The sequence below is a fragment of the Ylistrum balloti genome, unplaced genomic scaffold (genome assembly GCF_031769215.1).
Source record: "Ylistrum balloti isolate Yb309-2 unplaced genomic scaffold, AGI_CSIRO_Ybal_v1 Utg370064, whole genome shotgun sequence".
NCBI lineage: Eukaryota > Metazoa > Mollusca > Bivalvia > Pectinida > Pectinidae > Ylistrum > Ylistrum balloti.
In genome coordinates, this window is record NW_026782110.1 from 248,281 (window position 1) to 262,228 (window position 13,948).

General features: G+C 34.6%; 1 protein-coding gene across 1 annotated transcript; it reads left to right on the top strand.

The window, feature by feature from the left end:
• The first annotated feature begins 351 nt into the window (after nt 1–351).
• Nucleotides 352–3,277, top strand: LOC132549547 (serine dehydratase-like). The gene is made up of 7 exons (XM_060213486.1): nt 352–492; nt 712–864; nt 1,096–1,171; nt 1,569–1,608; nt 2,068–2,295; nt 2,778–2,902; nt 3,099–3,277. The coding sequence occupies exons 1-7, from the start codon at nt 352–354 to the stop codon at nt 3,275–3,277; spliced, it is 942 nt and encodes a 313-aa protein (XP_060069469.1).
• Nucleotides 3,278–13,948: the final 10,671 nt, after the last annotated feature.

Below are 13,948 nucleotides of genomic sequence, written 5' to 3' on the forward strand. Positions count from 1 at the left end.
ATTGATAATTATTGAGCCATTTAATTTATACTGTCAGGGCCAGCGGTTCTTGGTTATTGGGTTTATATAGAGATTTTGACCTCTGTAGCAAGAAAATTGAGTTACTATGAAGGAAATGAACCCAACCCTTCTTCTCATGAACTAAACATATAAAGTAGTTTCCATCCCCATCTGTCCTAAAGGCGATTTTATTTTTGCATAAACAAATGATACTATCATTAGACTAGTTATCTCAGCAATGTTAAACAATAAACATCTTACCTAACTATCACTCTTCTTTTCCAACAGTTCCCATTTTAGTGTTGAAGGAACAACAGACAATTGATCTCCACACAATACATACCTGATAAAATGGCAGAGCTTTTTATTCGAACTCCATGTATTCAGAGCATCCCCATGTCCAAAGGGCCGTACTCTGTGTACCTGAAGCTGGAGAATCTCCAGATACCTGGCTCGTTTAAGCAAAGAGGCATTGGTCACTTCTGTAAAAAGGTAAGCACATCGAATAGGTCAAAAGAAAATAAATGCAATGTGACCATTTTTGTGTATTGTCTTATATAAATACCCAAGACCATTAGCAAACAATGTGTGATATGAACTAATGCAAACAATTGGATTCAAATCTTACTTCACCAATATATGTCTCTGATTTGCTACTCTAAAAATAGTTAAGAAATTATTTGTGAATAGAATACATTTTTTTTAATGCAGGCAGTAGAGAATGGTGCCACTAGATTTGTTTGTGCTTCTGGTGGCAATGCAGGGCTTGCTGTGGCCTACTCTGCTCAGTGTCTTAAAGTACCTGCAACAATTGTCCTTCCCACTACCACACCCGAGTTGGTTGCCAACAAAGTCAGGGACATGGTAACTATTACATACTTATGATTTGTTTTTCCATTTAACCTTTGTTCTGTCCAGATTCTTAATTCTTGTCTCCATAGAATTATATCTAATTATATAATACTAGTCAATATCACACATTTGATAAGAACATTTCACCCTCCTATAGATAAAATTATATTCCATACATTTGGAGACACAAGTACCCCATTCTTTATCCTGTGATTACTTAGATTATTATCTCTGTTCACCTAGGGTGCTGTTGTAGAGGTACATGGAGGAGTCTGGGATGAAAGTAATGCCTATGCTCAGAAATTGGCAACAGATCCAGGTAAGTATTACTTACCTCCCCTGTTTTTGTGTCATTGCCACAATGTCCACTGTACTTTGGAGTCATTTAAGTAAATGTGTCTTACTAATACACAGGTGTTTTGTTGTTTTCAGAATTCTTTGGAGAACTTGTCCTGTAAAGATAATAATAATGTATAATAGGATGTATAAAGAAACAGCAAACTTCCGATCTTCCTTCTTATTTCATTGAATCTGTCATTTCTTATCATATTGATTTCTTGGAGAAATAGAAATGACTTATTTAAAGGAATCTCTCCTATAAAGGTCAACATAACATACTGGGGTCAAAGGTCACATCTAAAATTGATGGGGATTTATTATTTCTTTTTTATAAGAAATATTCAAGGATTTATAGTTCGTACATTTGTTCTTTACAGGTTGTGTTTATGTACACCCATTTGATCACCCTGATGTATGGTAAGGAATATGAAGTATATATATTCATTTTGTAAAGGGTTACTAAAGAGTAAAGTGTTGGAATAGTAATCAAGTTTAATATATATATATATTTATAACAGATATATCTGATCACCTTAGATTATTACCTGGAAGGTAATATATAGATATATATATTATAACAGGTACATTTGTATGTCTCATCACCTTAGAGGAATACCTGGAAGGTAATATATAGATATATATATTATAACAGGTACATTTGTATGTCTCATCACCTTAGATGAATACCTGGAAGGTAATATATAGATATATATATTATAACAGGTACATTTGTATGTCTCATCACCTTAGAGGAATACCAGTTTGAAATAGTTGAAATGTCTTGTCATAATCAAGCATCTTTCTATACAAATTTAGATTGAGATATATTAGTGTCAAATATTAATCATAATAATATTTCTTCATTTAAAATTTCAGGGAAGGCCACAGTCCTATGATTGTAGAAGCAAAAGAACAGATGCCGTGCCAACCAGATGTGGTAGTGGCATCAGTTGGAGGAGGGGGCCTGCTGACTGGAGTAGTACAGGGTATGCAGAAGGTCGGGTGGCAAGATGTACCTGTGGTTGCCATGGAAACTGAGGGAGCTGAGAGCTACAAAAAGGCTGTAGAAGCAGGAAAACTTGTAACATTACCTGCTATTACCAGGTATGACAAACTGCAGTCCATTTGAGTTACCCACTCTTTATCGTTAGAACAAACGAAAAGTTTAGCTTTGACTATACATGAAGGTCACCCACATAAAGGTCAAGGTCAAGTATAAAATGCATTCATATTATGTAAAGCAGATTTCACTGAAATTAATTGTGGAATTACAAAGTGACATAATGGGTGACTGCAGTCAAATTTGGGGATGCATGACCAAATATGAAGGTGACCATGTCTTAGTTCAATGCTAAGAGTGAATTATCTCATAACTGGAAAATAATTTGTCATAAACGTTCTAGATTAGGGTGATGATTATAATATTGTATTGTGGCACTAAATTGCTAACTTTGAATTAGTCAATGTTGCTGGAGATTTGGGATTAATTCTATTTTATTACAATATTAAAGGCTGTAGTGCTGTTTTGTTTACTTGGATCACTTGCATTTCATTATCACCCGTCATTCTCACTCTGTACTCTTCAGTGTTGCCAAGAGTCTAGGATCCCTGACTGTGTGTGAAGCATCACTCGAGAAATCTAGAGAGCATAAGATCCACCCTGCCTTGGTAACAGACCAACAGGCTGTTGATGCTTGTATCAAATTTTCAGGTGAGTTACACATTCTTTACAAAATGTATGCCTGCTAGTTATATTCCAACTTGTCTAATTTGTTGTAAAAGTGAGTGATTCTACTGGACACGTTATCATGAAATATCAAGTCACATAGGCTTATACAAGTGAAAGTTGTCTCCCTTTGATCCCTGATGAATTTTACAATAAGAAGTAAAGTTTGTTGTGATTCCAGAGGACCACAGGATGTTAGTGGAGCCTGCTTGTGGTGCCAGTCTGGCGGCAGTGTACAGTGATGTTATCACACGATTACAGAAGGAGGGCAAACTAGGGGAGGTAACCTCTGTCCTGATCATCGTGTGTGGGGGGAGTGCAGTCACCATCGATAAACTCCAGCAAAAGTTTGGGTTATAACACCAGCAGTGTGATTACTTACAATACAAATCTATACGATATTTTACATTTTTTTTTTTTTTTGTGAATTCATGATTGGGTTGATTTATTTATATCTAAGATGTTGATATTTATTTTCTAATTCTAACTGTTATGTTGACTTACACTTAAGTCTTGGTTTGAAAATGGATATCAAGAATAACTCACTGCCACAGTATTTACTGTTTAGACAAATTGATGCAAGGAAAAAGCAGTAGTCACATTTGTATTTAACACATTAAAACACTTCCTTGATTGTAGCTTGTTTATATACAAATGTACAATGTCACGCATCACTGTCTACAAGATACCAATTGTCTCAATAACACATACTAGTACTGTATATGAGAAATACTTAGTTTTGGAATTGTTATTATATAAAGGTGTATACAAAATACACCTCCATCTTTTCTTAAACAAGTTTATCAACTTACAGCAATACTTTTGTATGTAGATGGAAACTAGAGTGTATAAAGAAACTATAAAACTTGGAAACTCGAAGGGAACTTAAGACTACCCATAAAAAACCCAAAAACCCAAAACTACCCATAGAAAACCCAAAACTGCCCATAGAAAACCCTAAACTACCCATAGAAAACCCAGAACTACCCATAGAAAACTCTAAACTACCCATAGAAAACCCAAAACTGCCCATAGAAAACCCTAAACTACCCATAGAAAACTCTAAACTACCCATAGAAAACCCAAAACTGCCCATAGAAAACCCTAAACTACCCATAGAAAACCCAGAACTACCCATAGAAAACCCTAAACTACCCATAGAAAACCCAAAACTGCCCATAGAAAACCCAGAACTACCCATAGAAAACCCAGAACTACCCATAGAAAACCCTAAACTACCCATAGAAAACCCAGAACTACCCATAGAAAACTCTAAACTACCCATAGAAAACCCAAAACTACCCATAGAAAACCCAAAACTGCCCATGGAAAACTCTAAACTACCCATAGAAACCCAAAACTGCCCATAGAAACCCCTAAACTACCCATAGAAAACCCAGAACTACCCATAGAAATCCCTAAACTACCCATAGAAAACCCAGAACTACCCATAGAAAACCCTAAACTACCCATAGAAAACCCTAAACTACCCATGGAAAACCCAAAACAGTATCCAGAGTAGCCCCAAATCTGGAAAACCATGAACTTGAATACCTACAGGAAACTGGACTACCCAAAAATACTATTGGTGTACCCAGTGATACTACAAACCTTAAATCCCCACATAAACTACAAACCTTAAATCCCCACATAAACTACAAACCTTAAATCCCCACATAAACTACAAAGCTGGAGTTCCCACATAAACTACAAACCTGGAGTCCCCACATAAACTACAAACCTGGAGTCCCCACATAAACTACAAACCTGGAGTCCCTACAGAAACTACAAAGCTGGAGTTCCCACATAAACTACAAAGCTGGAGTTCCCACAAAAAACTACAAACCTTAAATCCCCACATAAACTACAAAGCTGGAGTTCCCACAAAAAACTACAAACCTGGAATTCCCACATAAACTACAAAGCTGGAGTTCCCACATAAACTACAAAGCTGGAGTTTCCACATAAACTACAAACCTGGAGTCCCCACATAAACTACAAACCTGGAGTCCCTACAGAAACTACAAAACTGGATTTCCCACATAAACTACAAAGCTGGAGTACCCACATAAACTACAAAACTGGATTTCCCACATAAACTACAAAGCTGGAGTACCCACATAAACTACAAAACTGGAATTCCCAAATAAACTACAAAGCTGGAGTTCCCACATAAACTACAATGCTGGAGTTCCCACAAAAACTACAAAACTGGAGATCCCACAGAAACTACAAACCTTAAATTCCCATATAAACTACAAAGCTGGAGTACCCACATAAACTACAAAACTGGATATCCCACATAAACTACAAAGCTGGAGTCCCCACATAAGCTACAAAGCTGGAGTTCCTACATAAACTACAAACCTGGAGTCCCCACATAAACTACAAACCTGGAGTCCCTACAGAAACTACAAACCTTGAGTCCCTACAGAAACTACAATGGTGGAGTCCCCACATAATCTACAAAAGTGGAGTCCCCACATAAACTACAAAACTGGATTTCCCACATAAACTACAAAGGTGGAGTACCCACATAAACTACAACGCTGGAGTTCCCACATAAACTACAAAACTGGAATTCCCACATAAACTACAAAGCTGGAGTTCCCACATAAACTACAAAACTGGAGTTCTCACATAAACTACAAAACTGGAGTTTCCACATAAACTACAATGCTGGAGTTCCCACAAAAACTACAAAGCTTGAGTTCCCACATGTACTACAAAGCTGGAGTTCCAACAAAAACTACAAAGCTGGAGTTCCCACATAAACTTCAAAGCTGGAGTTCCCACATAAACTACAAAAATGGAGTTTCCACATAAACTACAAAGCTGGAGTTCCCACAAAAACTACAAAGCTTGAGTTCCCACAAAAACTACAAAGCTGGAGTTCCCACAAAAACTACAAAGCTTGAGTTCCCACAAAAACTACAAAGCTGGAGTTCCCACAAAAACTACAAAGCTTGAGTTCCTACAAAAACTACAAACCTGGAGTTCCCACATAAACTACAAAGCTTGAGTTCCCACAAAAACTACAAAGCTGGAGTTCCCACATAAACCACAAAGCTTGAGTCCCTATAGAAACTTCAAAGCTGGAGTCCCTAGAGAAATCCTAAAACTATTATAACCCCCCTCTACCCCCCCCCCCCCAAAAAAAAAAAAAAAAGCCCTTATGTTTGTAGTTTTATCAATACACAGGTGGTTGTGCCATGTACATATAGTGATATTGTTGTCAGGAAGATAGTTATGAAAGACAGCACGATGAAGTCAAACTTCTCTAGAACTAAGGTTGTGAAGTTTTTAACTCCTTTAATGATATGTTGGGGTTTTTATTTAACAACAGGGACCATATTTGTAATGTTTTAATTATAATTTATATTTATTTAGGTCAGAAGTGTGTTTTGCTATTCAGGTAACCATATCAATAATCTTCATAGTTGACAAAATAGAATAACACAAGTGCATAAAGCTGACCAAGAAAAGTGGATATTTTTGCCAGCAAATACCATTTTTATTTTCCATTTTTGACCTTTTTTTAAACTACACAGTAAAAGTAATCCACGACTATGTAATCACTTAAAGCTATTAATTTGAGTGTAATTTTTTGTGCCAGTTAGATCTATATGGGTTTGAAGTTTATGATATTCATTACAAGTCCAAATATTGTTTTCTTGTCTTCATAAATACCTCATGTTTTAAAAAAAAAACATACTGATCTCATCATCTCATCATGTGTGATAGTAAGAGATATGGAGATATTTCTGTTTTTTAAAGGTTGAGGTTTTGCTGTATTTAAGTGATGTGCATTTTCTTTTATAAATATCAATATCTCTATATATAGTATTACTGCTTGAAATGGTTAGTAAAGTCATTACTTGAAATGTAAGTGTCATTTCTTTGTGGCTACCTACCATCTTACAATGTTCAAGCTTAATTTTCAAAGCATACTTCCTTTTTCCATTCTTATCAGTACATATTGATATCTGGTATTTCTGCAACAGAAGTATTGTTTATTTCAATGCCAAGGGATTAAACGGGGGACCTCTAGTTTAGTTGTCTTACCCTCAACCGATCAAGCTAAAGAGACCTTTGTTTCCTGGCTGACAGTATATTGTGAATACATGTAATATCTACCGGGGTATCTTTGTTTTGATATTACTTATATTTTCTTGAAGTTTTCTTTGAAAGTATCAATGATATAACCGTGTTGCATGTGTGATATACTTGTTCAAATTAAACTGATGGTATACATATATTGTGTGTGTGATATACTTGTCCAAATTAAACTGATGGTATACATATATTGTGTGTGTGATATACTTGTCCAAATTAAACTGATGGTATACATAAATTGTGTGTGTGATATACTTGTTCAAATTAAAGGTGACACAACGAAAAACGATTGTTTTTCTTTTCATCTAAGAGTGAATCTGAAATATTCTCACGGGATGCTTAAAGATTAAAAAACAGACTTGAATGGAAAAGGACAGCTCAGTATCAAGATATGTTATACGGCCGCTCAAATGAGATATAAATATAGATTGTAAAGTGGCAACTTATTCCTTAAAATTAGTTTTATCAAGGTTAAATGATTACTATTACATAGTGTTGGTGTAACAGTCATTCATATTCAACTCACTACGACAAATATCCACAGAACTCGTGTTACACTTCCAATAAACTTAAATTGTGTCTGCAGATAAACCATTCAATGCTCTTATTTCAATTTCTGCCAACAAAGATAACTAGGTTTGCTGATAATCAAGGTTTATGATGATTAAATGATAAAAACTGCTAGCATGCTTCAGTCTTAGCATTGCTGACAGGGTTCTGAAACTTAGCAGATATGGATATAAAACGTTTTATTAGCTCACCTGGTTTGAAGGACTAGTGAGTTTATGCCATACCACGGCGTCTGTTAGTCCGTAAACTTTTAGTCCTAATAATCGCTACTGTCGTAAACGACTAGGCGGATCTTACGGAAATTCGGTCTGAAGCATCCTCAGAAAGGAACAAATTTTTGTATAGATGATGAGTCTGGTTCCGTCAGGAATCTGATAGCTGATTTTGTGCAAACGGTTGGTTTCTGCCACCTAGAGCATGAATAATAGTGCAGATGTTGATAACAAGAGCAATTATTTGTTGCATTTATCGTCCCTTGAACACCCAAGGTCATTAAGAGATGGATATCCATGTAGTAAGTAGCTGGTGGCTCCCTAACTGTACAACATGCGGAAGGCCCGCGTATCAACCAGAGCAATTACGGTAAAGTGTCTCACGCAAGGGCTGCTGGTCTGTTTCGGTACACGTAATGCGAGGCCTTTACCCAGGGTTACGTTAGTACATAAAGGTTAACATTCTACCGTCTAAGCTATCGTACATACTTAAACACCCTATTGAGTTCAAGTCATATCTGAGTCTATTTGATGTGTAGATAAACCATATATAATGTGACTATCACCTATATTCACTTAATTTTTGATATATGATAATTATTATACAGAATACATAAAAAAAACTACACTTTTCTACAAATTTCGATAAATGTACAAATACATAACATAGATTAGGAATGATAATCAGAAGCTATTGTATAATCACCTGCGTCAGTGGTGACAATAGAATAACACAGAAAAAAATAAGAAGTTTGAAAAGTGACTCGCCAGTGTATAGCCACCAGCTATTTAATTATAAAAAATAGAACCTTACCTAATAACTTGTTGTGTAATCTAACTGCAAATACATTCTCGCCAACCATAAACCCGACAGATACAATAAAAAACATCACATGTATATTTACAACCGTAACCGAGGCTCCATGGGAGCTGCTAAGAAAAAGATAAGGAGAGATTTATTACGTATATATAATTCGTCAATGATTAAAGTATTTCTGACAGCCTGAAATTGCTTGGTAGTTATATAAACTGTTTTGATGACCACACTGACAAATACATTAAATACAACGTAGCTCAAATGAAGTACAGTGATAAATACCGCTACTCCGTCGATCTAAGGACTCGCCAGTGTGGTAATTATACTTGTATAAGGTACCTAACATGATAGATGATTGGGAAAATTCGCAAACGGCCGAAAAAAGTAATAAAAAGTATAAATTGTTTTTAATGTAAGTTGATTGAACCGTTTTTGCACCACCCCTCTGTCCCCTGATGTCATCTACTTAAAATCACAAGTTATTATATCATCTTCTCAGGTGTGATCTATATAACATAGAAACATAGTTCTGCTATCCTTAACAGCCACACCAGTTTTATAAAAACAGTTGTCTTTGTTGTCATGTTAATTGTCACAGCATTCATCTTAACAAATATACAGATACAATTGTAAAATCACATCATTTATATATTTACAATTTTATAGAAAACAAATGGAGGTCTAAATAGGAAAGAATGATGAGAATATTTATAAAAGTGTACATACAAAAAATTGTAACTACTATTTCTACAGTTTGAATTGCCGTTGTAGCTACAGAAATTTAGCATACTGAAACGATGTACAAAAAACACTAGTGAATAGCACTTTTCATACCAACTTACAGTTACATACAAAAATGAATGACAATGCATCATACGGCTCTTTCGAATCTTCTGTGTCTCTTCAGCGATGTTAGGAACCATAAATAGTAGGTTTGAAGGAAATCACAACCGGCCAAAATATTTTTTAAATAATTATAATTAATATAGTCTTCGATTTGTAATCATTAGAATTGACCTGTTGTCACCGTACATTGCCACTGGAAACTTTGCTCGCCGGAGTTGCCTGGTGAATAAGTTTTAAGTCATTTGAAAATGTGATATTACTTACGTTTGAATTGACCAAGGCTGACATGGCGGGTGTCGTCGATAAAGCAGAAGATGCTTGCTCTTCCGGAACACATGGTCTTATTCTCCTTGTACTTTTTTCAGAAGTCTCAATGTGAATATTTCTTTTGTTCGTATTTTGCTACAGGTTTTATCAAATTTGAGATGGGATCATCATTCTGTTGACAAACTGAACATTCCTTTTTTACATATAACTAATGTGAATCATGCATACCGTGTTTTGTTTTCATGTTTAACCTTGATAAAGTCTCTATATCATTTCTCTATTTATAAGTTAATTTTTTAAAACAGTTCTTTAATTCATTTATTTGATTGAATTTATTTAATGTTAATTTTACGTAATGCTTCACAGAAAATAAAATTCATCTGTTTTGTATTTGTAATTTGTATCCCATCTATTCCAATCATAATACTCCCAAATAACTGTGACGTTTCACAAATAACTGTGATGTTTCACGAATAACTGCACAAATAACTGTGATGTTTCACGAATAACTGTACAAATAACTGTGATGTTTCACAAATAACTGTGACGTTTCACAAATAACTGTGACGTTTCACAAATAACTGTACAAATAACTGTGATGTTTCACAAGTAACTATGACGTTTCACAAATAACTGTGACGTTTTACAAATAACTGTGATGTTTCACAAATAACTGCACAAATAACTGTGATGTTTCACAAGTAACTATGACGTTTCACAAATAACTGTGACGTTTCACAAATAACTGTGACGTTTCACAAATAACTGTGACGTTTCACAAATAACTGTACAAATAACTGTGATGTTTCACGAATAACTGTACAAATAACTGTGATGTTTCACGAATAACTGTACAAATAACTGTGATGTTTCACGAATAACTGTGACGTTTCACAAATAACTGTACAAATAACTGTGATGTTTCACAAGTAACTCTGACGTTTCACAAATAACTGTGACGTTTCACAAATAACTGTACAAATAACTGTGATGTTTCACAAATAACTGTACAAATAACTGTGACGTTTCACAAATAACTGTACAAATAACTGTGATGTTTCACAAATAACTGTACAAATAACTGTAATGTTTCACAAATAACTGTACAAATAACTGTGATGTTTCACAAATAACTGTGACGTTTCACAAATAACTGTGACGTTTCACAAATAACTGTACAAATAACTGTGATGTTTCACAAATAACTGTACAAATAACTGTGACGTTTCACAAATAACTGTGATGTTTCACAAATAACTGTACAAATAACTGTAATGTTTCACAAATAAGTGTACAAATAACTGTGATGTTTCACAAATAACTGTGACGTTTCACAAATAACTGTGACGTTTCACAAATAACTGTGATGTTTCACAAATAACTGACAAATAACTGTGACGTTTCACAAATAACTATGACGTTTCACAAATAACTGTGATGTTTCACAAATAACGTTTCACAAATAACTGTGATGTTTCACAAATAACTGTGATGTTTCACAAATAACTGTGACGTTTCACAAATAACTGTGATGTTTCACAAATAACTGTGACGTTCACAAATCATTTTAACTTTAAAAATACATGTATACGTAATTGAATCATAAAACACTGATGTTTGTTATTCTTAATTATCATAACAATATAATTTGACTGAAGAAAGTGACCGTGTGATCATTGAAACGTCTCATACAAATCTGATACTGCTGCACCTCTTCATCCAGATTTTGCCTTTTGTTTCGATCAGTTTCGATTTTCCTCTGTCGCCTCCTAGCCTTCAAATTGTAGGCCTTTGGCATCACTGACGAGACTGAGACAGACTGTATGGTGTAAATGTACCGTCACTGACGAGTCCTAGAAGGACGAAACAGCTGTATGATGTATATGTACCATCACGGATGAGTCCGAGAAGGACGAAACAGATGTATGATGTATATGTACCATCACTGATGAGTCCGAGAAGGAAGAAACAGCTGTATGTTGTATATGTACCATCACTGATGAATCCGAAAAGGACGAAACAGCTGTATGATGTATATGTACCATCACTAATTAGTCCAAGAAGGACGAAACAGCTGTGTGATGTATATGACCATCACTGATGAGTCCAAGAAGGACGAAACAGATGTATGATGTATATGTACCATCACTAATGAGTTCAAGAAGGACGAAACAGATGTATGATGTATATGTACCATCACTGATGAGTCCGAGAAGGACGAAACAATTGTATGATGCATGTAGAAGTATTGGATTAGAAAATCTTCTCATTGTATTTCAACAATTGATTCAACTGTCTTGGAGCTATCGTACAACTTTCAACTGTATTTTACTAATTTAAACTTTGCCCAAGAAATGGAAGGATATATTGAACATGGATTTCAATCTATTTTTGTAAACTACAAGTAAAAAAAAAATTTTTTTTTTAATATCAAAACACGATATAGTACAGTTTGTAATAATCTTCATACTTCCTTCTTAATAGATAACAGTAATGTAATCACAACAACTATTGATCATGTTTTTTAAGTAATACATACATCAACAGCGTAGAATGAAATCATCTGTTGTGATATGATAAAATGTATCGCACTCTGTATATAAGACACGTGATGTTATAAAATGTAGTTAACATTTCTGCATTACGTAATCAGTGGGAAAGCGTAGTTGATTACGTTATCTACTAGGTTGTACAGAGATAAGGTAAATCACGCGCGACAACACGTGGTCATGAACACGAAATAAACCAACAAACGGATTATCAGCAGGTCAACAGAATCTTAAAACTTCAAATATGAAATTAGGAAATATTACCACGGAGATTAATAGTCGTCTTCTTCATAACAGATATCTGTAATATAAATCTTCATTATATATTCCCATCTTTACAGTTGATTTTATATGATAAAACTGCTCTCAGTTCTTGAGAGAATACATCTCCAGGGGTAAAGATCACTTTTGCTCTCTGCACCCCTGGAACATGTCATGGCAAAATTGAAGGCACAAGCGAAGTAATATGATTGATTCCAGGAGAAAAAATCTGACCGTTCACAGGCTGATATGTTCTTTTTGAAGATAACAAAGGAGCGACACTCAACTTCAAAGGCATTTCTTAATACCGTTGTGCGACCTCGAGATTCGTTTAATGTACATTAAAAGATAAAACTAGTCTTTTTGTCTTGTTCACAATGTACATGGACCCTTCAATTTTGCCATGACATGTTCCAGGTTTGCAGAGAGCGAAAGTGACGGTAACCTTTGTAGTATCAAGGATGGTGGAAATATGCCATATAGAGTAACCTACAATAGTGTAGGCTCTGACCACAACGGGTTTCCCATACACGTTTGTTCTATATAGTGTGGTTCCGTACAGCGTTATTGATAACAGATTAATATTAAACAGCAGATCTTGATTTTAAATATATAACTATGATATGATAAGTAAAACAAATGATTTAAAAAACGATTAAGGGCCGTTTTATAAATTTGGCAGCGATCAATTAAACCCATTTTAAAAATACTTTTAGAAAAGTGATATATTACAACAAAAATAGTAAATAAGGTGAATTCAAAATTCCAACTTATGTTGGATAAAACATTTTGACCCTTATATGCAATTAATATACTCTTACTTCAGCAGAGTATATACACATACGTTCCACGTGACTTAATGATAACTGAAGAATAACGTCGACGCCTTTTCGTATCAGCTGTCAATCACGGTGAGAGATTTTTACCTGAATTATGACCTCTAACGCTTATTAAGTTACTTCTAAACAGCTTATTTATTCTGTCAGTATATATAGACTTATAGATATGTTCCTGGCATTAGTTGTTTGTATTGACTAAGAGTTATATTGAATACATCCTTCCTGCACATGTTGTCTTACTCTCCATGTATTGTTGTTACAGGAGTCAATCTTTCTTTTATTCATATTTGAACATATTTGGCAGTGTTGTCGGTTTTATGTATTTTTGTCTTAGTCTCAGTGACTCAATGAATTACATCAATATCTGCTTATAATTATCATAAAAATGTTTATAATGATCGACGTTCACCTAAAATGTATGTAATGACAAGAACTTAAGTTGTTAAATTTTTAAATTTGAACTAATTTAAACTAACTTTAGATTATTCGATATATTGCTACAATGATCCTTTACCTGAATAAAATACGAAGTATATCGTTAAACAATAACAAGT

Excerpts from the sequence above, each read along its gene's own strand:
- LOC132549547 (XM_060213486.1), top strand. The coding sequence starts at position 352 with ATGGCAGAGCTTTTTATTCGAACTCCATGTATTCAGAGCATCCCCATG. Across the intron at positions 1,609-2,067 it reads TTTGATCACCCTGATGTATG|GGAAGGCCACAGTCCTATGA; the intron begins GTAAGGAATATG and ends TTAAAATTTCAG. Across the intron at positions 2,296-2,777 it reads ACATTACCTGCTATTACCAG|TGTTGCCAAGAGTCTAGGAT; the intron begins GTATGACAAACT and ends TGTACTCTTCAG.